The sequence below is a fragment of the Schistocerca cancellata genome, chromosome 4 (genome assembly GCF_023864275.1).
Source record: "Schistocerca cancellata isolate TAMUIC-IGC-003103 chromosome 4, iqSchCanc2.1, whole genome shotgun sequence".
NCBI lineage: Eukaryota > Metazoa > Arthropoda > Insecta > Orthoptera > Acrididae > Schistocerca > Schistocerca cancellata.
Window position 1 is genome coordinate 77,132,080 of NC_064629.1, and position 27,555 is coordinate 77,159,634.

The window sequence follows — 27,555 nt, forward strand, 5'->3', positions numbered from 1 at the left end:
CAGCAATGTGTAATGAGACAAATAGTTTGTTAGAACATTGTTGCATAGCACTAGGGCTAGTATGAGGCACAACCTTAATATTACTTTTGTCAGACCCCATTGTAGGTTTGGAAAACACAATGTTCATTGCACATGCATCAGCCTATTTTTTCTAGGAGCAGTCAAAATTGGCATTTTTGTGACATTGCAAACAAACTGCTTGGACATGGCATTTTTTCTGCACATGTAACACATTGCATTACATGATGTGCAATCCTGTCTTTTATGGTGAGCAAAACATTGAAGGCAAGACTTCACTAAGTTCACAGGCTTGTTTACCTGTCTACGTGGTTGTCTACACTCTCATTGTTGTTGCTGTTTGAGGTGGTCACAAGCAAGGGGCGACTCAGCCCAACTAATCAGGGTCTGGTCAAGCTTATCAGCTGCTATGGCACTGGAATCATATTGCTCTAAGATTTGCAACACTTGAAGAAGTGATGGATTAGAGTGCTTCAAGATCTGTTCTCATATTCTACTATCTGGGACATTGAATTTTATAACATTCCTAATCATTAAGTCACTGTAAAAGTTGCCACAACTACACTTAAATTTACACTTCCTAGCCATGCCTGTTAATTCTGTATACCACTGACGGTACGTCTGTTCTGGCTTTTTCTGCAAATGAAAGAACTGATATGTGGCTGCAGCTACTTGGACATGCTGGTCGTATTACTTGGTTAATGCAGCGATTCCTTCATCATAACTGAGTTCGTTGGGAGACGCATTTGGGAATAGGTTTTGTATTAACCTGAACACTGGGACCCTGCAATCAAAAGAAAGTATTGTAGCTTCACAGTACCTTGAACTCTATGAACTTCACAATGTGCTTGGAACTTCGTCAGGTCATTCCTCTTCAGTGTCCTTAAATTGCCAGAATGTTGGTATGCTGGTTGGTGACACTTGTTGGGCTTGTCGGTCTGTCTGTTTTTGTGCAACTGACACTGCTTGTGCAACCAGAAGTTGTTGTACTGTCATCAGCAAGGCAACAATTTGTCAGTTCTGAAACTGAAAAGCTTGTGTTAGTTCCAGCACACTGGCCGTCTGCAGCTGAGGCGCATGAGAAGGGAAGGGGGTGGGGTAGCCATGGTTTACACAATTAAATTATAGCAAAGCATCAAGCAAAGCCTCTGAAAAGAGAAATTTGATTAGTTCTGCTGCTCCGCACCTGGAATACATGCAGTAACACAAGAAGAAATTATGAATGACCAGTCCTGCAACCTAAAACACAAGATAAACAAGCAAAATCTTCTTCTGAATTATACATCTTGCCATCTGTTATGTCATTTCTTTGTCTCTGTAGAACTGTACCATGGGAAGCAAGGAGAGTATGTTGTTTGGTGGCTGGTAGCCTCTTTCTATAACACAAACTGCACACATATATTAACTGGGTTCTTTATTCCTAGGAATAAGAAATCTACTTAACTTAAGCTAGTTTCTGTGTGGTACAAGCTCTCTGTAACAGTACATGTTAGCTTCACTGCTGGTGAAGTACAGGTCTGCTATGTACACTCTTCTTGTTGGTATGTGCTGCCTGTCTCTGAGCTAGCGGCAGAGCTAACTGCTACTGCGGCTGCCACTGGGCTCGACTGAAGACAGACTCGAACTCACTTGGTGCAATAGACTGCGACAGACTGGCCCTCCTGTCCACGGTGGCACTCTAAATACTGGCGGCCAAGAGGGCATTGGCAGTCCATTTCCTGCGAATCTGTCATTGGCCTCTGTCGATACTCTCACAACCTCTTTGCCGCCTGGTGTGCTGGCGCCAGCTTAAGCTAGCACACTGTCAACATGAGTATCCTCCACAACAGACACTGACTTGTGTGAACCAGTATATTTTATGGAAGGTTGAAAAGGATGAGTGACATCTTGTGATTTGGAATTAATTGGAACATTTTGTCAGAATGTTAGGTATGAAATTTCACTAATTTAAACACACAGACCAAGCCACTTCCTCAGTCTGGCAACAACAGCATTGCACTCTGGACTATGTTATAAACAAAAATGTAATAAAGTGCTCTATCCCACCTCCCTGGCAATGGGAGAAAACTGTTCTGATGCAGTTGCTCCATTTACTTTTTAATGATAACCTAGTTTCTTGAACTGATTAGCATCTTTAATATATGTTAGTTCTTGTATCAGTATAATTCTGCCTTCTCGGTGTCCCATAGTGCAAAAACAGTAGGCATTGTGGAAAATTATTTTGTATTTACATCAGACTTTACAGTAATGTGAAGCTGTAGAAGCTTTTCACAGTCCATGCCATCTATAAAAATGACCACACATATGTTACATACAGGGGCTGGACAAAAATATGGAAACACTGCAAGAAATGCATGCTTGGACATATATGCAGATTCTTGGCAAGCTGTTGTATTTTATCATGAACTGCACATGTGCAATGCCCTCAATGCATCACAAGTGCCATTTGTGGTCAGAACAGTGTACTGTGTTGTTGTGAGTGAATTATGCCAGAGCTAAGTAAATTTGAATGTGGGCAAATTGTTCGTGTTTGTATGGTGGGTTCTTCCATAGCAAAGGTGGCCAAAGTGTTTGGTGTCTTAAGAGGCACCATACTAAAGACTTATATTGTGTACAGGGAAAGCAGAAAAACACCATTCATCAAGTCACATGTGGACAAAAGTGTGTGTTGAGCAATTGTCACATGTGGTCACTGAAAAGGATTATAATAAAAAATAAGAGGACTGCTGCAAAAGTCACTGTAGCACTGAAAGTTGCACTTATGAACCCTGTCAGTAACAAAACAACACCAAGGGAGCTCCATAAGCTGGGAACTTCAGGGTGAGCCAGAATGCCAAAACCACATATCAGTGATACAAATGCCCGTAACAGGAAACTGTGGTGTCGAAGCCATAAAACCTGGACTATGGAGCAATGGAAGAAAGTCACTTCATCAGATTAGTCTTATTGCAAACTGTTTCCAACTTCTGACTGAGTTTATGTCTGGCGTATGCCATTTCAAGCCTATGATTGAGACAGCTTGCTGCCAAAGAGTGAAACATGGTGATGGTTCAGTGATGATTTGGGCAGCCATATCATGGTAATCCATGGGCCCCCTGTCAAGAATTATGTGACCATTTCAGCTAATGAGGTCCATCCCATGGTACAATATTTGTTCCCCAATGGTGTTGCTGTGTTCCAAGATGACAAGGGCCCTATTCACACATGACTGACTTGTGAGCACGAGGAGGAATTGTTACACTCCCAATGGCAACCACAGTCACCAGATCTCAATATTATTGAGCCTCTGTGGTCTACTTAGGAGAGAAGGGTACATGATTGCTATCCACTTCCATCATCGTTATCTGAACTTACCATTATTTTGCAGAAAGCACAGAATAAGATTTCTTAGAAAATCATACAGGACCTGTATTTACACTACTGACCATTAAATTTGCTACACCATGAAGATGACGTGATACAGATGTGAAATTTAACTGACAGGAAGAAGATCCTGTGATATGCAAATGATTATCTTTTCAGAGCATTCACACGAGGTTGGCGCTGGTGGCAACACCTACAATGTCTTGACATGAGGAAAGTTTCCAACCGATTTCTCATACACAAACAGCAGTTGACCGGTGTTGCCTGGTGAAACGTTGTTGTGATGCCTCGTGTAAGGAGGAGAAATGCGTACCATCATGTTTCAGACTTTGATAAAGTTCGGATTGTAGCCTATCATGATTGTAGTTTATCATATCGCGACATTGCTGCTCACATTGGTCGAGATCCAATGACTGTTAGCAGAATATGGAATCAATGTGTTCAGGAGGGTAATATGGAACATTGGCCTCATATTGCGAGCAGTCAAGATGACAGGCATCTTATCTGCATGGCTGTAATGGCTCGTGCAGCCACATCTTGATCCCTGAGTCAACAGATGGGGACATTTGCAAGACAACAACCATCTGAATGAACAGTTCAACGGCGTTTGCAGCAGCATCTACTATCAGCTCGGAGACCATGGCTGTGGTTACCCTTGATGCTGCATCACAGACAGGAGTGCCTGTGATGGCGTACTCAACGACGAACCTGGGTGCACAAATGGCAAAACGTAATTTTTTTGGATGAATCCAGGTTCTGTTTACAGCATCATGATGGTCGTATCCATGTTTGGCAACACTGCAGTGAACGCACATTGGAAGTGTGTATTCATCATCGCCATACTGGCATACCACCGGGCATGATAGAATGGGGTGCCATTGGTTACACGTCTGGGTCACCTCTTGTTTGCATTGACAGCACTTTGAACAGTGGACGTTACATTTCAGATGTGTTATGACCTGTGGCTCTACCCTTCATTCGATCCCTGCAAAACCCTACATTTCAGAATGATAATGCACAACCATATGTAGCAGGTCCTGTACGAGCCTTTCTGGATACAGAAAATTTTCGACTGCTGCCCTGTCCAGCACATTCTCCAGATATCTCACCAATTGAAAACGTCTGATGAATGGTGGCCGAGCAACTGGCTCCTCACAATACACCAGACACTACTCTTGATGAACTGTGGTATCGTGTTGAAGTTACATGGGCAGCTGTACCTGTACACGCCATCCAAGCTCTGTTTGACTCAATGCCCAGGTGTATCAAAGCTGTTATTATGGCCAGAGGTGGTTGTTCTGGGTACTGATTTCTCAGGATCTATGCATCCAAATTGCGTTAAAATGTAATCACATGTCGGTTCTAGTATTATATATTTGTCCAATGAATACCCGTTTATCATCTGCATTTCTTCTTGGTGTAGCAATTTTAATGGCCAGTAGTGTATCATTTCTGAGATGACTTGAAGCTGTTTTGAAAAAAATGCCAATGGTTTTTCTAAGCATTGGCAATGTGTTGTGCTTTTTGTGTTTCCCTATTTTTGCCCACCCTCTGTAACTCCTCTGAATCTTGTGGTGGTCTGATTTGGGATACCAAATTTACAGTATCATATAACATGGACCAGAAGCCATATATGCAGGATGTATTTTGCCGGATCATATTTGTTGATAACTTTTGACCAGAGGTTTCATTTATAGAAATTAATACTTGGCTTAAATCATGGGTCATTACCCAAATGTTAGTATTTTGGTTACCATAACCCACAAGGAAACTTAATATGAATAAGTACATTTGTAATAAAAGCCATGTTCATTGCCACTGGTTTGTGAAAACGTGTGTGAAGTTGTCTGCTGTGCTTCAGTGAGCTGCGCTTTCTAATAAAGTTATAGGAAGCTTTTCGATGTGGTCAGCTATGCAAATTGCATAGAAAATAGTAGTTGCCACATTATTTGGCACTTTCTTTGTATGGAACCCCCATGCAATTTGGCAATTTGTTATATTGTTTTCTAGACTGTGCTATCTTCTGAGAGCTCCCTGGTCAGAGAACTGTGGATGTTTTAGTTATATTGTTGCTCCTTCAGGTTCCCATTGCATTTCCATGTCATTGAATATATTTGTTACATTTAACAGTTCCTCCAATGCCAGGTTGGAAAGACTTAGTACTTTCTGCAGCTGGCTTCATCTAGAGAATGTTGGATCAACACAATACCTTTGTATGAAGTTCTGCAATTTGCTTTTCTGCATTTGAAGTGAAATAACTTTATGGGAACCTGCAGTTCTGAAACTCGATGTTTTAAGGCTGATGTGCCCATTTGGAGGCTCAAATAAACACTAAACTGCCCAGAACGGCATGGATATTCTTTCAAAGATATCAAGACATATTATGCCAAAATACAGTAAATAGCATGGCTGTTACATCTCTTTCATGACAGATGTTCTGCACATCTGCCCACAACAGATGCAAGGCAAGCTACTGAGGCTCTGATATTTGTAAGTTACATTGTGAGCTTGAAAGCTCTGGAGTCAGGCATTTTAACATGAGTCCCATTTGTCCTTCACTATACAGAATCTTGGAAACAGTGATGACACATGATTTGGTCAGTCAACTGTCATCTTGCTATGGTGAATTCAAAGAGATCTGTAGCTGCTGGTGGGCCACTAGGTGTTGCAGTATCTGTTGTTGTTATTACTAGTAGTATTGCATCTTCTTCTTCTTCTTTTCTGCTAGTTGTTGTGATATCCGTTATTGCTCTTGGAACATTTCAATGATACTTGGATCCATATTGTCTGATTGGACAATACAGTATGTGAATATGTAAGAGCACCCACTTCTAGTTTACACTGTTGTGTCTCTGGATACAAAGAATAAAATAAGACTGCAGTTCAAGCACAGTAGGCTGTGTGAATGAATACCCGAGTAGCTAATGAGTGGCAGTCTTCTACTTAGGCCATCAGGTGACTGGTTCCAGCAGCTGGTCAGTGCCTGGGTTTCAGAGATCCAGAGAGATAAATATTTGGTGACAGTTGCATGAAAGATTGTCTGCCCACAGTGAGATACACTAGTGGCTGGTAAACCATAACTTTGCACAGATTTTATATACTAGTTGTGATGTTGCAGAACTCTTAATAAACTTTAGTAGTCCTTGAATGTCCAAACACAATTATTGTCTACATGTGAGGTGCCAGTAACGAGATGATTCCAGTTTCCTATTGCTACCCTGTTGGTCACAGTATGTTCCTCCACTGGTGAGGATGTCATCTGAGTGTAGTGACAGTCTTAGATAATAGCAGTGTGTAAAAATTGTATCTCATTATTATGATAATACCAAAGAATATACATGAGTATTTTTTATTTTGATTCAGTAAAATTCTGGCATCTTCAGATGAAGGCTCTCCATCCTTTAAGTGAAGGATGAAATAATATTACAAACAATGTACTGAGAAAGACATTGTTAACTGGCAAACTAGCAAAATCTCAGATTTCCTACGTATTACATAAATATTTTAGAGTTTGTGAGCACTAATAGGTATCACCTTGTAGGTCAACAAAGAGAGAAATTAGTAACTAAAATTTTGCACTATAGTACAATGGTTAGTAAATGCTAAAGCAAGTTCTAACAAGAATGCTACAAGGGACTGTCTTTGCTAGATCAGATAGCAGTCACTAAAATCATAAAGCATAGTTTATGATTCTCAAATTCAGTCAACACAGATCATGTGTGGTCCAAGTTCAGAACTGTTATCTGTTACACTCAGAACTTATACCTCCAAGTTCAGTGATAAACGTTAGAAATAACCAATCATGGTTTATCAGTAACAAATGCAATGCAAAAATAAGCTATTGTGATGGTGATTCAAAAATGTTGTGGGGTCACCAAACAAAAGTTAAGAGCAACTTTTGTATCTATGTGAAATTCAGTTTTTAATTCCTGTAACAGTTTCCATAGTTAGAAATTAATAAAAGATAGTTTACAGCATATAATAATAAAAAAATGTGCTAAGTAGGATTGCTCAGCACACTGAAAGCTTCTAGCCACACAATTGTGAAGCACCATGATATCAAAACAGAAGACAACAAAAGGAAAATCAATTACATCAGAATTGTCATGGTAACACAATGCAAATCAACACTTCAAAATATATAGCACACAGGATATGTAATAGACCTTATGAGGTTAGAACAGGTGGTTGGCCATGGCCTTGATTAAGGAATCATCCCACAATTTTCCTAGGTCATTTAGGAAAATCAGGGAAAACCCAGATCAGGATGGCTAGACAGAGCAACACTATCTTCCTGAATATGAGATCAGAGTCTTAACAGCTGCACTGCATAATCTAGTTGGTCCCTGTATTACAGATTTTCAAACAATCTTTGGTACATGGAATACGTTCCCAAATTTTTGGTGGATTTTCTAAAAAAAAATTGCATTATAGAATCCAATGCCTTGTCTTCAAAAACTACATGTGTACTTTCCAAACCATTGTGAAGTGCATGACAGAGGGTAATCACATTGTAAAAGAATATTAGGGTTTCTTCTCATTCTATCTGCATATGAAACATGGGAAGAATGGGGACTTAAATGACTGTGTGCATCTATTTTCAAGCATCTACCAGTTCAAGTTTTTCAATACCTCAGCAATACTCTCCCATGGATAAATCACACATGTGATCATTAATGCTGCTCATCTTAGTATATGTTCAATATCTCCTGTTAGTCCTATTTGGTATGGTCCATCACATGTAAGTACTATTATAGGATGGGTCTCACAAGGGTTTTTTAATTAATCTCCTTTGTAGACTGATCGCATTTTCTCAGTATCCTACCAATGAACCAATGTACACCACATGCTATACCCATCACTGAGCCGATGTAATCATTCTGCTTCATATCCCTACAAATTGCCACCCACAGATACTTGTATGGATAGACTGATTCCAGTTGTGACTCTTTGATACTGTAGTCATAAAATACTATGCTTTTCTGTTTTGTAAAGTACAAAATTTTACATTTCTGAACATTTGAAGCAAGTTGCCCATCTTTGGCCCACTGTGAAACAATGTCAAGCTCTGACTTCTTCAAATTTACTTCATTATAAATAACAGCATCACCTGAAAAAATTCTGAGGTTATTGTAATTATCATCACTCAGGCCATTGATATGCAACTTTAATTACAAGGATGCCAATGCACTTCCTTGAGACACACAAGACGTTACTCCATTCTCTATCCAAGATAATATGCTGCATCCACTCTACCAATAAATCATCAGTCCAGTCACCAGTTTCATTTAATAACCTATGAAACCATACTTTTATTAATAAGTGTTGATGTGCTACTGAGTCAAATACTTTTTGGAAGTCAACAAAATTACATCTGCCTGACTGCCCTGAACCATGGCTTTCAAAATGTCATGTGAGAAAAGTGAGAGTTGGTTTTTACATGATCAAAGTTTCAGGAATCTGTTCTGGTTGGCATGGAGGAGGTCATTCTGTCCTGCATACCTCATTATGCTTGAGACACTGATGACCTCACTGTATAGCACCCTAAAACACTAATTACATCACATCATTATCTTTCAGCACATAATATATTCTGAGATTCTACAACAAATGGATGACAAGGCTACTGGATGGTAGTCCTGTGGATCACTTCTTCTACCCACCTTGTAGAGAAGTGTGGGCGGTGGTTTCTTGCAAGAACTGTGCACAGTATTCTTTTAAGGGATATGTGGTATATTATGATTAAAAGAGGTATGAGCGAAGTTTTCTTGCAAGCAGTGTGCACAATTTTTGTTTAAGGGATCTGTGATATATTATGGTTAAAAGAGGGATACCTCAGCCACAAATTCTGTATAGAATCTGATAGGTATTCAATCACAGATTGAATCTTTGTTCGGCTGTAGCAGTTTCAGTTGTTTATCAATGCCACTGACTGTAAGATCCATAGCATTCATCTTTGAGTGTTCATAAAAACAGAGACAATCTACTGAGCTCCCCTAGAATTTCATTATGGTTACCATCTGCATCATCCACATTGCTGCTACATGTTTTTAATGTCATCTACTCACTTTCATATAGTTATCTTTCCTTATCTTTTCTTATCACTTGGAATCCAGCATGAGCTTCCTTAGTACACCAGTTTGCCTGTTTACATGTTCTATCCACCAGTATTTCATTTTCAGTATGGTCACAGTTGTGTCTTCCTCTGTGTCTGTTCACTGATTGATTTATTTGTTATCCTATTTCTTCTCATTGTTCCCAAGATACACCACTCCATTATCCGTTGGGCAGTGCTGGGTTTTTGAATTGTTTTGCATTAAAAACCCATGTGTCAATATCATAAACCACAATTCGTGGAACACACTGGGTAACTGGAGTGATGGTAAGCTTTCCTTTTCAGGCACATCAGACACTTAATTTTTAAAAGCTTATTTAGTTTACTGAAAGCACTTGAGGCCACTTTGACTCTTCTATTTCAATATTTTGCTGATCATCCACTCAGCAATCATAAATACAAAAATTCATCAACTTGTTGTATGATTTTGTTGACAATGTGTACTATTTTACTTATATACTTACTTATATATGTTTACTGTTTATCATTTTAGTCTTATTGTAATTATTTCCAAGCCTACTTTCAAACTTCTCAAGGTCAGTCAAAATAAATACTGTTGAGACTGAGTCAAATGCTTTCTCAAAATTCATGAACCCCAAACACAGCAGTAATTCCTACTAATTGCTCTGTTCTGTAATTTCATTCATGACATGCAAATGGTCCATTGTGCTGTAGTGCCTTCATTTGAAGAGTTTCTGTGAAAAATTTTGCAATTGCCATGTTTACTGAATAGTCTTCAGCTTTCATAATTTTGCCAATGGCATTGCCCCAGTGGTAACACCAGTTCACATTAGACCACCAAAGTTAAGTGCTGTTGGGCTTGGCTAGCTCTTTAATAGGTGACAGTCTGGGTCTTCTGAGTGCTGTTGGCAAGTGAGGTACATTCTGCCCTTGTGAGGTCAACTGAGTAGCTATTGGATTGTGAAGTAGCAGCTCCAATCACAAAAACTGACAGCAAATGGAAGAGTGGTGTGCTGACCATATGCCCCTTTATATCAGCATCCAGTGACACCTATTCACTGAGGGTAACATGTTAGTTGGTCAGTACTGTTGCAGCTGAAATGAGCACAGGTAGTCTCAGTCTTCAAGAAGGGTCATCGAGCAGATGCGCAAAACTATAGACCTATATCTCTGATGGCGATCTGTTGTAGAATTTTAGAACATGTTTTTTGCTCGAGTATCATGTCGTTTTTGGAAACCCAGAATCTACTATGTAGGAATCAACATGGATTCCGGAAACAGCGATCGTGTGAGACCCAACTCACTTTATTTGTTCATGAGACCCAGAAAATATTAGATACAGGCTCCCAGGTAGATGCTATTTTTCTTGACTTCCAGAAGGCGTTCGATACAGTTCTGCACTGTCGCCTGATAAACAAAGTAAGAGCCTACGGAATATCAGACCAGCTGTGGCTGGATTGAAGAGTTTTTAGCAAACAGAACACAGCATGTTGTTATCAATGGAGAGACATCTACAGACATTAAAGTAACCTCTGGCGTGCCACAGGGGAGTGTTATGGGACCATTGCTTTTCACAATATATATAAATGACCTAGTAGATAGTGTCGGAAGTTCCATGCAGCTTTTCGTGGATGATGCTGTACTATACAGAGAAGTTGCAGCATTAGAACATTGCAGCGAAATGCAGGAAGATCTGCAGCGGATAGGCACTTGGTGGAGGGAGTGTCAACTGACCCTTAACATAGACAAATGTAATGTATTGCGAATACATAGAAAGAAGGATCCTTTATTGTATGATTATATGATAGCGGAACAAACACTGGTAGCAGTTACTTCTGTAAAATATCTGGGAGTATGCGTGCGGAACGATTTGAAGTGGAATGATCATATAAAATGAATTGTTGGTAAGGCAGGTACCAGGTTGAGATTCATTGGGAGAGTCCTTAGAAAATGTAGTCCATCAACATAGGAGGTGGCTTACAAAACACTCGTTCGACCTATACTTGAGTATTGCTCATCAGTGTGGGATCCATACCAGAAGGGGTTGATGGAGGAGATAGAGAAGATCCAAAGAAGAGTGGCGCATTTCGTTACAGGGTTATTCGCTAACCGTGATAGCGTTACAGAGATGTTTAACAAACTCAAGTGGCAGACTCTGCAAGAGAGGCACTCTGCATCGCGGTGTAGCTTGCTCGCCAGGTTTCGAGAGGGTGCGTTTCTGGATGAGGTATCGAATATATTGCTTCCCCCTACTTATACCTCCCGAGGAGATCACGCATGTAAAATTAGAGAGATTAGCGTGCACACGGAGGATTTCAGACAGTCGTTCTTCCCGCGAACCATACGCATTTGGAACAGGAAAGGGAGGTAATGACAGTGGCATGTAAAGTGCCCTCCGCCACACACCTTTATGTGGCTTGCGGAGTATAAATGTAGATGTAGATGTAGATGTAGCTTCTTGGGCCTGTTCAAAGACAGTGTAGTTTATTTTTCATCATTTCTATTGAAAACCATCCTGTCTAGGTGCCTTTATTTTTTTTATGTAGGATATGGGTTTATACACTTTACATGGCATTACTGATGGAACATTAATATTTTTGTTATTCACTATCTGCATTTCCAACATACCTCTTCATCTACATCTAAATCTAAAGAAGTGTTGGAATTGTTGCTCGAGTTTGTCTCTGTTTTTAGTTATTGTGCAATCTGCTATTTTAACTTGTAAGATGTAGCTTCTACCCAGATGAGTTTTCTGTTTTGTTTCTCCAGATTTTTATTATTTTCAAATGCCTCTCTTTTTATTATATCTCCTCACAATTCTCGTGGTACATTACTAAATAGTTTTATGAAATCCAACATATTCTACTATGTTCCTATTATCGTTAACTTAAAAATATAACTCACTTATATTTACATATGCTGACTGGCTAATAACATAATGACTGTATTGTTCGACTGTTGCACATTAATTGACTAAGGCTTTGTGCATGAAATGTTTTTATATCCATCCGTATTCCAGAAAATAATAAGTTGAGAAAATAGTAAGATATCCCATTTTAGATATTTAATAAAAAACAGTAGAGTTAAAAGGGATGAAGATACAATGGACAGTGAAGTAAATTTGTTTAATTACTACCTTTAAAATTAGAAAATGATAATATTACTGCTACTATTTCATGAGAGCAGTTCAGCATGTACAGGAATTCCCAAAGTTCATCAAAATGTGCATACAAAGTGAAATCTTCTAGTTTGAATAATTGCCAAACTAACAGTTTATTGTAGTGAAAGTATATAGTTTTCGAAACAGGAAAATCAAGTCTACAAGACAATGGTCCTGTGTTTTGGAAAGCACTGTATTTTAAGATTCAGACATACTGCAACACAAAAATTTTGATTCCAGATGACTATTGAAATATTACCAGGTTCAATTCTGTAGAGAATGTGTGTGCTCAGCAGCTAAGTTTATTAAAATTGAGGAATGTACAATCATCAATTGCTAACAATCTGTTTATTGCAGATGTAGATAGATTTCAACCACTGTGTGGCTATCATCAATGCAATAAGATGCAAGTTAAATCATCATTATCACTCACCTGTACAAATAGCCCCTACAAAATTATCCATGTCAGTACTTCAGTTCACTGATCATGGATGATCTAGTATGAGCTATTTGTAAAGGCAAGTAAGTGATGATGATTTGACTTGCATCTTGTAGCCATGCAGTGGTTGAAATCTAGCTAGATCTACAATAAACAATTTATTAGTGACTGGTTGCTGTACATTTCTCAATTTTAATTGAAATATTACTTTTTCAGAAAAACTGCACACTCTGTTGAAAAGAGGAGAATGAGGAGATGAGGATTCTTAAGTGAACTGTCTATGTCAGTCTTAAAAGAAACAATTTTTAGCATTGTTGAATTTTTATCGTCATATGGTTTGCAATTATTGTAAATAATAAGTATTTCTTTAAATAAAATATTTCCCATAAGAACCAAGTATACTGTTGTCATCAGCAATCATTAAATTATATAGTGAACAATAAAGTTTGATGAAATGTTTCATGGATAAGAAATTAGTTATTTTATGTTAATTACCATATACGTACTACTAACAAAAAAAAACTGAAATGGAAAAAAATAATAAGATTGGCATTAGGTGTGATATAAGAACAAAAGTGATAGTCCCAGCTTGCTCTGTTACTGCTGCTCAATTTAATCTGATCTACCTCCTTGTTTTTATAAGAGAGATGTCCCCAGCTCAATTGTTTGAAACTGATTTTAAATATTTTAAACAATGGAGATTTGTGTGTTCTACGATCCATCAAAGTCTTTTATGTGTAAGACTCTACATTTGTGTACAATCAATGATTGAAGGTTAATGAATGTAATGACTACAGAAGCTCATATCTCTAAAAAACAATACCACACAACAAATAATTATAGGGGGTGGATAAAAATATGGAAACACCAAAAACAAAACACATTTCCATGCCTAATATGAGGTAGGAAAACTGCTGGCATTCAAAATAGTTTCCAGTCATCTCAGAACGGATAAATACAGGCCCCATATGGTGAAAGTAAATCTTATACCACTCTGCCTGCAAAATAGTGGCAGGCTCAGGTAATGATGAAGGAGGTAGATAGTGACCACACACACTTCTCTCAAAAGAAGACCACAAAGGCTCAATAATATTGAGATCTGGTGACTGTAGTTGCCGGGATAAGTGTGACAATTCAGCCTTGTGCTCACAAAACCAGTCGTGGATGGTGCAAACTGTATGAACACAGGCCCTGTCATCTTGGAACACAGCAACAGCATTGGGGAAGAAATATTGTACCATGGTCAGCCAAAATGGTTACATGATCCTTGGCAGTAATGTGACCTTGCAGAATAACCTTGGGGTCCATGGAATTCCACACTGTGGTTGCCCAAATCATTGCTGAATGCCGACCATGTTTCACTCTTGGCTGCAAGCAGTCTGTATCGTAGGCTTGGAATGGCATTCACCAGACACAAACTTGGCCAGAAGTTTGAAACAGTGTGCAACAATACTTGTCTGACCAAATGACTTTCTTCCATTGTTGCATAGTCCAGATTTCATGGCTTCAGCACCACATTATCCTGTGTCCTCTGTCACAGCGGGACCCACCTCCTCTTCCTCAAAATCACCCTCTCCAAACCTTCCAGGAATTTCTGACTTCCAGCCTTGCCTCTCAATCCTTCTTAAAAAACCTTAATCCTACTCCCAACATCACCACTGCTGAAGCCCAGGCTATCCGTGATCTGAAGGCTGACCGATCCATCGTCATTCTTCCGGCGAACAAGGGTTCCACGACTGTGGTACTTGATCGTCTGGAGTATGTGTCTGAGGGACTGCGTCAGCTTTCAGACAACACTACTTACAAAGTTTGCCAAGGTAATCCCATTCCAGATGTCCAGGCGGAGCTTCAAGGAATCCTCAGAACCTTAGGCCCTCTACAAAACCTTTCACCTGACTCCATCAACCTCCTGACCCCACCAACACCCCGCACCCCTACCTTCTACCTTCTTCCTAAAATTCACAAACCCAATCATCCTGGCCGTCCCATTGTAGCTGGTTACCAACCCCTACAGAATGTATCTCTGCCTACGTAGATCAACACCTTCAACCCATTACATGCAGTCTCCCATCCTTCATCAAAGACACCAACCACTTTTTCGAACGCCTGGAATCCCTACCCAGTCTGTTACCCCCGGAAACCATCCTTGTAACCATTGATGCCACTTCCTTATACACAAATATTCCGCATGTCCAGGGCCTCGCTGCAATGGAGCACATCTTTTCACGCCGATCACCTGCCACGCTACCTAAAACCTCTTTCCTCATTACCTTAGCCAGCTTCATCCTGACCCACAACTTCTTCACTTTCAAAGGCCAGACATACCAACAATTAAAGGGAACAGCCATGGGTACCAGGATGGCCTCCTCGTATGCCAACCTATTCATGGGTCGCTTAGAGGAAGCCTTCTTGGTTACCCAGGCCTGCCAACCCAAAGTTTGGTACAGATTTATTGATGACATTTTCTTGATCTGGACTCACAGTGAAGAAGAACTCCAGAATTTCCTCTCCAACCTCAACTCCATTGGTTCCATCAGATTCACCTGGTCCTACTCTAAATCACATGCCACTTTCCTTGACGTTGACCTCCACCTGTCCAATGGCCAGCTTCACACGTCCGTCCACATCAAACCCACCAACAAGCAACAGTACCGCCATATGACAGCTGCCACCCATTCCACATCAAACGGTCCCTTCCCTACAGCCTAGGTCTTTATGGCAAACGAATCTGCTCCAGTCCGGAATCCTTGAACCATTACACCAACAACCTGAAAACAGCTTTCGCATCCCGTAACTACCCTCCCGACCTGGTACAGAAGCAAATAACCAGGGCCACTTCCTCATCTCCTCAAACCCGGAACCTCCCACAGAAGAACCCCAAAAGTGCCCCACTTGTGACAGGATACTTTCCGGGACTGGATCAGACTCTGAATGTGGCTTTCCAGCAGGGATACGACTTCCTCAAATCCTGCCCTGAAATGAGATCCATCCTTCATGAAATCCTCCCCACTCCACGTAGAGTGTCTTTCTGCCGTCCACCTAACCTTCGTAACCTCTTAGTTCATCCCTATGAAATCCCCAAACCAACTTCCCTACCCTCTGGCTCCTACCCTTGTAACTGCCCCTGGTGTAAAACCTGTCCCATGCACCCTCCCACCACCACCTACTCCAGTCTTGTAACCCGGAAGGTGTACACAATCAAAGGCAGAGCCACGTGTGAAAGCACCCACGTGATTTACCAACTGACCTGCCTACACTGTGAAGCATTCTATGTGGGAATGACCAGCAACAAACTGTCCATTCGCATGAATGGACACAGGCAGACAGTGTTTGTTGGTAATGAGGATCACCCTGTGGCTAAACATGCCTTGGTGCATGGCCAGCACATCTTGGCACAGTGTTACACCGTCCAGGTTATCTGGATACTGGCCACCGCTCATACCTCACCTGTCTTTCAACAACATCTTTGCCTCTGTACTTCCGCCTCGACTGACATCTCTGCCCAAACTCTTTGCCTTTAAAAATGTCTGCTTGTGTCTGTGTATATGCGGATGGATATGTGTGTGTGTGTGTGTGTGTGAGTGTATACCTGTCCTTTTTTTCCCCTAAGGTAAGTCTTTCCGCTCCCGGGATTGGAATGACTCCTTACCCTCTCCCTTAAAACCCACATCCTTTCGTCTTTCCCTCTCCTTCCCTCTTTCCTGACGAAGCAACCATTTGTTGCGAAAGCTTGAATTTTGTGTGTATGTTTGTGTTTGTTTGTGTGTGTGTCTATCGACCTGCCAGCGCTTTTGTTTGGTAAGTCTCATCATCTTTGTTTTTAGATATATTTTTCCCACCTGGAATGTTTCCCTCTATTATATATATATATATATATATATATATATATATATATATATATATAATTTAACAATGAGAACAGTGTTCAGGGTGCCACATGGCAAGCTAGACACCAACATTTCAGTCACGAAATGAATTGCACTATTGAACAATTGTGAAATGGGTGAGTGATGATAATACCGAGGTGGCACAAGAGTCTACAGCCTTTTTGCCTTATGTAGGGAGCATTTCAAACAGGATTGGTTGTATTTTGCAGAAATATGTTGTGCAAGGTTCCATAAAGGATTATCTTGGTTTGTGTAGGGGAAATTTCTACCGTAGTCCTTGCAATTGTGGCATGTCATACATTAATCACACTATTAGGAATGTGGAGGATTTGTGTACTGAGCATAAGCAGCACACATGCTTACAATAGCTCAGCAAATCTACCATTGCAGAGATTGTCCTGGCACCAGTCATCCTATGGAATATAATGACACAGATATAACAGTGTTATTAAGGAAGCTGCTGAAATCAAATTAGCAAGTTAAATTTTAAATGGAGATAGTGGTTTTTGTTTAAATTGTGCATGAGATCCTGCTATCTCCCTTGTAAAAAATGGAGAGGCAGAGTTTATGCTACCTCAATCATTGATTATTGATTTCACTATAGATAACTTCTGTCATCAGTCACCTTTGGTTTGTGATGGTACTAGTGTTTACAGTGTGTGTTAATGTTATCTTGCTGGAGTTTCCCTGAAAACTGAGATTTTGAATTCCCTTGCACAGTGCTTACTTGCTTTAATTTTGCCTTGGAAATGTTAGGATGTACTCCTACCAAAACATCAGCAGTTGTTGATGATGTCACCCAGCTGCATTTCTGTAACTTATTTGAATATTGTATATGCCGGAAGAGACTCAGGTCTCCATGTGTCACATGTGTATCAGCAAGGGGAACAAATACTTAAAACACTGCGAAGATGGCTGTAACTCTTTAACCAACAATACGTCAACAGGCATTATCTTGCTGGAATGAAAAGTTGGTTCAGGTGTGTGGGGGTGAAAGCTAAAGGAAAGACTGGTGTTGATACCAGTTGCAACTGATGACTGCTGAGCCTGCTAATGATGCTGAATCATCCCCATTTAATTTGCAGCTTTACATTGTCTTAAATAACTATTGTTGTGTTCAAAAACACCTCTCAGATTCATTTTTTGTTAATTTTATCAAGGAGAGGGGAGGTGTTTTATATCAGATGGATGTGTTTACCCTTAATCCAGTGGTCCATTCACTTGAAACCTAATTAGAATAACATTTACAAACATCATGTAATATGAATTTGAATTTTTTAAGTTAATTGTTGATATGTAGAAAAGACATTTTATAATGCTTTTTCTTCTCCATAGGTCTCACCCACAAATTCTATAGATTACTTGCCCTACAATTCAATTCATAGGGCTATAACTGAGAGTATGAATCATGTAACAAGCATGACAAAAGCAGCTGTAGCCCCTCAGATAATGAGGTATGTATAAATATTGTTCCTCCACTCATATACTAAATGTACACAAAGGCTTACTGTTTAGATATTTAGCAGGACAGATCTATGCATTGTAGCATCATTTCACAATATATTGTAGCTGCAGTCTTCTCTTGATTAAACAGTATTTAATACTTACCTTGACTATATTCCAGATCTTCACTCTATAGAGGGCACTATTTTAGATATTGAATAATTTACATGATATTAAATGGTTTTTGATTTTGAGACAGCTGCATTGTGAAAAATTAACATTGAGACTAAATTATAACTTTGAGCAACACATTGAGGCTGTCAAAATTTATTTCAGGCAATCAGTCCATTCCATATTTAGGAAATTAGCTTTTGGGAAAATGTGAGAATCCTACATTTTTGTACTGAGCAAACTCCTAGTGGAGGCAGTTTGCTGTTTTCTCCTTGTAACACATTATAAATTGTTTAAGAGTGTATCTGTGTCATGGGGATGTGTTTAATGTTATGATGGACAAAGGGAAGGGAGAGAGCTAGACCCTTTGCTGGCACATAGACTACTACTCTCAAACAGCACCATGACAAGGGTACCCATACCTGGGGGCAAGGGCAAGGGCAAGGGCAAGAGCAAGGGCACCCCACCCCCCTCCCCCAAGCTCTCATTGAAAGGAAAAGGTGTATAGTATAGTCAGGTGTTTTTCTTTTGGGTAAATGATTCAAAAGTCAGTGTTACAGAGGTTTTTAACAGGGTAGAAACTGGAACTTTTTTGGGGCTACTTACAAGTCACTATTCATCTCCCAAAATATTAAAAATACTCCATACCTGCAGGCCTGGGACCCCTCCCCCCCCCCCTTCCCTTGCACCCTACAAACTATTGTATGGGCACCCTTGCACCAAGAGGCCACCAAGTTTAGCATCCCCATCTGACAGATGGATCACTATCCATATTATCCCATGCCTCCACACTATGAGACACTGTGAAGAGGTCTAGAAGTTAACCATGACAGAGGTGCAAGGTGTGGTCATCAGGAACTGTATGCCTGTTGGTGATATGGACAATGTTTAAGGGCACCAGCTTGCCTTTCTCACACTGCTGTAGATGTGGCTTATTCACCTTACCTGGTTGACCTTTTGATTGCCATGGATCTGTTCATATACAGTGCCACTTAAGTAGCACATATACTGAGGATGTGTTAACATGGGTAATCATGTTTCCAGTCCAAAGACTCATCATCTGTTTGCAGTTTGAAGTTTGGGGCTGCTTAGTTGGAGTAATTGTTTTTTTTTTTTTCTTTTTTTTTTCTATTGTTGTCTTTTGTCATTATTTTATACTTGATTTTGCATCTAACTGTTTGTAATGATTGCCATAAGTGCTATTCTCACTATTCTTTTTCTTCTTTGGTAAAAATAGCAAGTCATCATAACTGCCTAGAGTGGGAAACAAAGGTTTAATGCTCCAATGACACTGAAGTCATTAGAGACTTATCACAAGCTCTGATTGGACAATGGGGCTGGCAGCAATTCACTGCATGGGTGCACCTGGCTGCAAATCGTTGTTCATGCCTGGGTTTAGAGCCCATCCTCAGTTCCTACTGGCATGGCTGATGTGGTGAAGACACATTTATGGGATAGATGCAGAGCTGTTGTTGTACAGAATCATTCCCAGAACCGATTGTGGTCTTCTGGTTTGCAGCAGACTGGAAGATCTAAATGGTTCTGTGATGGGATCAGATGCAAGTTTCGTGATTCCACTACTGAGTGGAGAATTGTAGGGTTCCCCTTAATAGGTCAGGCATGCACTACCTGCAGGAAGCAGCCACTAGGGTAGCCCAGTATGTGTGGCATGCACACATGGTTTTTTTTAGGATGGATAAAACCTTCCACAGGCCCAATAAGATGCCTTCTGAGTCCAGACAGAGTAGCATTCATCATAACACCTTGGAGAAAGAATATGTTAATATAGTACTGGGCAAAATCAGGAGTATCTATGGAAATCTCTCAGGACTAATCTCATTTATAAATGGTAACAGTGCCCACATAGTACCAGGGGTAGCAAATTGGTTGAAACCAGATGCAAATACCAATGAAATTCTAAATTCTGATTGGAATATATACCACAAAGATAGGGTGAATTATGGTGGTGGAGGTATGTTTATAGCCATAAAAATATGATAATGTTCGTGAGGTTAGTACAGATTCCGAATGCAAAATAATTTGGGTGAAGACAAGTGTTAAAGGTGGATCAAACACTGTCATCAGTTGCTATTATAGACCCCTGCCTCAGCAGCAGTAGTTGCAAAGCAGTTTAGAGGAAACTTGGACAATATTTCATACAAATTTCATAGTCGTTTTCTAGTTTTAGGTGGAGATTTTGAGTTGCCAGCTATAGACTGGGAGACACGTGTAATTAGGATCAGCCATAGGGACAGAGAATCGTGTGAAATTGTCCTAAGCACTTTACCTGACAATTAATTTGGTCAATTAATCAGAGCACAAACTTGGAGAGATAATGTCTGAGACCTGCTGGTGACAAACAGACCTGAAATTTTCAACCCAGTTAATGTAGAATAGGAAATCGGTGATCATAAGGCTGTTACAGCATCACTAAATATGGCTGTAAATGGATATAAAAAGGAAGGCAGAAAAATCTTTCTGCTTAGGAAGAGTGACGATAAACAAATTTCAGATCACCTGAGCAGTCAGCATAAAAATTTCATCTCCAGCATTAACAACATTCAGTGTCAATGGACAAAGTTCAAGAGCATTGTATGATATGATTTAGGCAGGTATGTGGTGGTTGTGAGTGATCATAAAGGCCTGCTGTGGTTCAACAGTCACGTTAAAAAATAGCTACAAAAACAGGGGGAGTTTCACTGCAAATTTAAATGCAACCAAACCTCAGAGAGAAAGAAAAACTAAATGAAGCTAAAATTAGCACAAGGAGAGCCATGCATGAATCAGTCAACGAATTCTAAAGTAAAATTCTGTCTACCAATTTGACAGAAAATTCTAAGACATTTTGGCCTTATGTTAACCATAATGGCATTGAAATGGAAGGTGACACAGGAAAGGCCAAAATACTAAACCCTTTTTTCCGAAACTGTTTCACAGAGGAAGGTCACACTGAAGTGTGTACTTTGTCATTTCACGAATGACAAAATGGCTGATATCAAAATAAGTGGCCACACTATAGAAAAGCAGCTGAAATCCGTCAACAGATGGAAGACCAGTGGACCTAACAGGATACCAATAAAATTGTACATAGAATATGTGAAAGAACTTGACCCTCTTCTAGCAGCTGTGTACTGTTGGTCTTTGGAGGAATGAAATATTCCTGATTATAGACAAAAAGTGCAGGTCATTTCCATTTTAAAGAGGCTCATCAGACAGACCCAACTATAGGTCTATATGACTGATTTCAGTCAGTTGCAGAATTTTGGATCATGTTTTATGCTTGCCTGTTATGTCATTTGTGAGACCAAAAGTTTATGTAGGAACCAACACAAGTTCTGAAAACGTTGATCATGTGAAATCCAGTTTGCTCTGTTCGTCCACAAGACCCAGGTGCTGAGGTAGATGCTGTGTTCCTTAACTTATAAAAGGCATTCAGTATAGTTCTGCACCGTTGCCTAGTAAACAAAACATGACTGCATAGAATATCAGACCAACTGTGTGATCACAGCATGTCATTCTAAATGGAGAGAAGTTTTCAGACACAAAAGTAATTTTGAGTGTGCCCCAGAGGAGTTTTATTGTACCATTACTTTTCACAGTACATATATAAATGACCTAATAGACAATGTCAGAAGTTCCATGGGGTGTTTTATAGATGATGTTGTTGTACACAGGGAAGTCCTGATGCTATAAAATGCAGGAAGACCTACAGATAATTGATATTTGGTGGAGGGGGTGGAAATTGACCCTCAATATAAACAAATGTAACATATTGTGAATCCATAGAAAGTAAGACCCATTATTGTATGATTATGTGGTTGGAAAACAATCACTGGAAGCAGTTATTTCCATAAAGTATCTAGGGGTATGAATACAGGGTGATTTGAATTGAAATGATCACATAAAATTAATTGTTGGTAAGACAGATGCCATACTACGTGTTATTGAAAGAATCCTTAGGAAATGTAATCCATCAACAAAGCCAGTAGCTTACAAAAGCACTTGTTTGACAAATACTGGAATATTGCTCACCACAATGGGATCCATACTAAATAGGACTGATACAGGAAATAGAAAAGATCCAAAGAAGAGCAGTGTGTTTTATGACATGCTCATCTAGTAATCACGAAAATGTCACAGAGATAATCAGAGAACTCCAGCGGCACACGTTGCAAGAGAGGCGCTCTGCATCACATTGTGGTTTATTGTTACAGTTCCAAGAGTGTACATTCCTAGAAGAGTCAACATATATATTGCTTCCTCCTTTGTATGTCTCACAAAGTACTATGAAGATAAAATTAGAGAAGGCTTACTGGCAGTCGTCCTTCCTATGAACTATTCACGACTCAAACAGAGGAGGAGGGAAGTGACGGTGGTACACAAAGTATGCTCCACCACATACCATATGGTGGCTTGTGAAATATAGAGGTAGATGTAGAAGGAAGTTGATTGTCTTTCACAAAGGAATTGTCCTAGTATTTGCTTTAAGCATTTAAGAGAAACCTCAAAAAACTTGACTCTTGGATACTCAGATGAGGAATACAATACTCATAGATACATATCAATGCCTTAACCACTGCACCAACCTGATTGCTGATAGAGGAAGAGTTTATGAAGATGCTCATAAGCAGTAACAGTGAGGATGATTTCTTTGATGCCTAGAATAGGTAAATTATGACAAATTAAATCAATTGACTGCATTTACACTCCAGCATTTTAGTGTGTACACAGCAGCAATAAAAAAAATCTGTTGCACAATTTGGAGAATAGTGGCAACAGTCTTGAAACTGTATGTAGAATGGGGATATAATGTTTGTCTCAACAACTGAGATTTAACCTGAGACAATTATGTATTTCTCTGGCTTCACATTGTGCCACATGTGATATTGGTCATATGAACTTGTGCACCATACCAAAACTAGAGACACTGAAATGAGGATAAAGCCAGCCTTTATCAAAACCTAAAATGATTGCCATAAAGTGCTGCAACAACAGGGAAGTGTGGCTGTTGACTAGATGAGTGGGTGGTGGAGGGGGGGGGGGGGGGGGGGGGGGGAACAACTATGAAACTATGTCACCAATGGGGACAATGTACATATCAAACAGATAGAGAATTAGATGGAAAAACAAAGGGTATCTTTTATTTGAGAATAGCTTTATTCATTCTTGAGTTATTTCATATTTTGTACAGAACAAGGCAATACTGGTTATAGAGTATGTTGTCTGGTATGTAGGAAGGTGCTTGTTAGCCAGTTCACCGATTCCTCATGGACTCTGCAGTCTGACATATGCAAGAGTTCTGTTTTTCTTCACACAAACAACTGCCTTCACATGTCTCTGCAAATACAAACCTAATGAACTTAAATCCAGAGAGTGTTGTGGCACTCCGCCAGATCTCTCTGATCTATCTGTGTGTAGCCCAAATTCTCATCGCAGGTATATGGCTAACCCCAGTTTCCTGCAAGATGCAGTGAGTACTGCACACTGAACTCTTACTGAATGATTCCAGAGCAGTGGTTGATGTTGCTTCACCTGTAGTCATTTTGATCCTGGCTGTGGCAGAGCCAGTTTAAGAGACTTGTGTTAGAAGTTCCAGCACCACACACTACCAGTAATTATTGGGTGATCTGTATTGTTTTACATTTTCTGCAATAACACGGATGCTGATCTCTCCAGATATCAGGCTAATCTTAGTGTGTTTGTCTTGTGTTGACGCCATCAACTTTCATACCAACTGTAAAAATGCAACTTCAGTCATAACTTGAGAATGGATAAAGCTATCCTTAAATAAGAGATACCAAATTCAGTGTGGAATCACTTGACTATCTCCACATGCCAATGTAAAATCATTGCATAAAACAATGAAATGATGTAGTTCATTCTTCACATTCTGCCCCTGTGATGGTCAGATTCTCATCCTTTCCACAGGTTCATACTATGGCAGAAAGTGTTAATATCAGTGGTCTGTCTGCTTCTGACGAAAGAACTTTAAAGAAACATATGCAAGAGAATGACAGATAACTGGCAGAAAAGGGCATGCTGTTGATGAGAATCCTCTGTTTCCAAATGTTATTGTAACTAATCACTGGAAGAAACAGATACAAATGTTTATGTGTACAGTTAACTCAGAACATAAAGTATGGCATGAAGTCAGATTAATTGCAAAACATGCAATGAACCATTATGTGTGAGAGTTATGACAAAAAAATCAGTAATTTGAATCTGGAAAAAAAAAAAAAAAAATTAAACGACTTGAGAGGGATGTTGAGACTTCTGCCATTGTCACATTGTGTACTTAGGCTATAGAGAAGAATAAATTGACTAACTATAATTTATATACTGAGTGCTTGGTTTACAATAGTTTAATGAGTGAATAACAGATCTCTTGAAAAAGATTCAACAAAAGTGAAGGGAAAACTTAATCGTTTCTGATCCACAGTCAATGATGTATCATATCGATATCACAGACAGTTAGTGTACACCCCTGTGAAATACATCCCATCAGTCAGAAAAGCTTTGAGACTGGATTAATAAAACATAAAGCTAAGATGATGGATTTAAAGCTTGAGGAGCTCTACTCCCCCCGCCCCTCTTCCTCCACCACTTGAGTACAATGTGCAGAACGTTCATACAACCATGTGAAACTGTCAGAAAAGACCTTCTTTGGGATGTTGTTCAACTCATGTGTCACATTGGCTTAAATGTCAGAAGTACTCTAATAATAATAATAATAATAATAATAATAATAATAATAATAATAATAATAATAGTTCTGTTATTACCAAGCAACAAACTTAGGAACCAACACAACTATACACAGCATTTATTACCAGATACCCAGAATTAAAATTTTTAACAGAGCAATGAATAGCTGATCAGATCCATGTAATAATAAAAAATAACAGGATACCCCAGTCAGAATTAGAAAACATCAAACTACAAGTACAACAAATACTGGAACAAAATAATGTGCAATCAGAAGAAGAAGAAAATACAGTAATGGACTCAAACATCCCAGAGCAAACAAACAAAGAACAACACGCATCAATTAAACAATCAGAGGAAAACGAAATCTTAAGACAGCCACCAGAACAAGCACAAATAGAACACGAAGTGACACACATGTTAGATATAGAAGAAAAATTTCAGCTGACATATATAGAATACAAAGACACAAATACAGACATTAGACCATTCTTGCATAGACCACCTAATAACCGACAAGTCGAAACAACAATAAAAACTATCAACACAATCATACACAACAAAATAAATGAAAATAAAACTATGGAAGAGTTACAATTACTGGTTTATATAGGAGCACTCACTACACTAAATATACACACTAGGCAGAGATAAGAACCAACCAACACACAGAAGAAACCCACAAAACCAGCATGGCAACACAGGCTACAGATCAGAATAGAAAAACTCAGAAAAGACATTGGACAGCTAACACAATTTATAAGAAATAAAATGTCAGACAAAAAACAAAAAAGGTTAGGTAAAATCTTACAACAAGAAGCGATAGAGCAATTAGATGAAAAGAAGCAGAAATTACAAGCATTGGCCAAAAGACTTAGAAGACACAAAAAATTGAAAATAGAAGGAAACAAAACCAAACATTCAACACAAACCAAAAGAAGTTCTACCAGACAATAGATAACACACACATTAAAATAGACAATCCACCAAACATAACAGACATGGAACACTTCTGGAGCAACATATGGTCAAACCCAGTACAGCATAACAGGCATGCACGGTGGATACAAGCAGAAACAGACACATACAAGATGATACCACAAATGCCTGAAGTGATAATTTTGCATCATGAAGTCACCCAAGCAATAAATTCTACTCACAATTGTAAAGCCCGTGGAAAAGATAAAATAGCAAATTTCTGGCTAAAGAAGTTCACCTCAACAAATTCACATCTAACTAAATTATTTAACAGTTACATTGCAGACCCATACATATTCCCTGATACACTTACACATGGAATAACTTATCTGAACCTAAAGATCAAGCAGACACAGCAAACCTAGCTAAATATCACCCCATAACATGCCTACCAACAATATACAAAATATTAACTTCAGTCATTACACAGAAATTAATGACACATACAACACACAACAAAATTATAAATGAAGAACAAAAAGACTGTTGCAAAGGAGCACGAGGATGTAAAGAGCAACTGATAATAGATGCAGAGGTGACATACCAAGCTAAAACTAAACAAAGGTCACTACACTACGCATACATTGATTACCAAAAAGCTTTTGATAGTGTACCCCACTCATGGTTACTACAAATATTGGAAATATACAAAGTAGATCCTAAATTGATACAGTTCTTAAACATAGTAATGAAAAATTGGAAAACCACACTTAATATCCAAACAAATTCAAATAATATCACATCACAGCCAATACAGATTAAGTGTGGAATATACCAAGGAGACTCATTAAGTCCTTCCTGGTTCTGCCTTGCTCTGAACCCACTATTCAACATGCTAAATAATACAAATTATGGATACAATATTACTGGAACATACCAACACAAAATCACACATTTGCTATACATGGATGATCTAAAACTACTGGCAGCAACAAATCAACAACTCAACCAATTACTAAAGATAACAGAAGTATTCAGCAATGATACAAATATGGCTTTTGGAACAGACAAATGTAAGAAAAATAGCATAGTCAAGGGAAAACACACTAGACAAGAAGATTACATATTGGATAACCACAGCAACTGCATAGAAGTGATGGAAAAAACAGATGCCTATAAATATCTAGGATACAGACAAATAATAGGAATAGATAATACAAAGATTAAAGAAGAACTAAAAGAAAAATATAGACAAAGACTAACAAAAATACTGAAAACAGAATTGACAGCAAGAAACAAGACAAAAGCTATAAATACTTATGCTATACAAATATTGACCTACTCATTTGGAGTAGTGAAATGGAGTAAAACAGAC

General features: G+C 39.1%; 1 protein-coding gene across 3 annotated transcripts in view; it reads left to right on the forward strand.

Annotated features, from left to right (window-relative positions):
• LOC126184668 (muscle calcium channel subunit alpha-1-like) overlaps positions 1-27,555 on the forward strand; it is a 601,154-nt gene that overhangs the window by 547,955 nt on the left and 25,644 nt on the right. For all 3 annotated transcript variants that reach the window (XM_049927151.1, XM_049927152.1, XM_049927153.1), the window contains exon 37: positions 18,279-18,397. In XM_049927151.1, the coding sequence (XP_049783108.1) occupies positions 18,279-18,397 (119 nt within the window). The remainder of the gene's footprint in view (positions 1-18,278; positions 18,398-27,555) is intronic.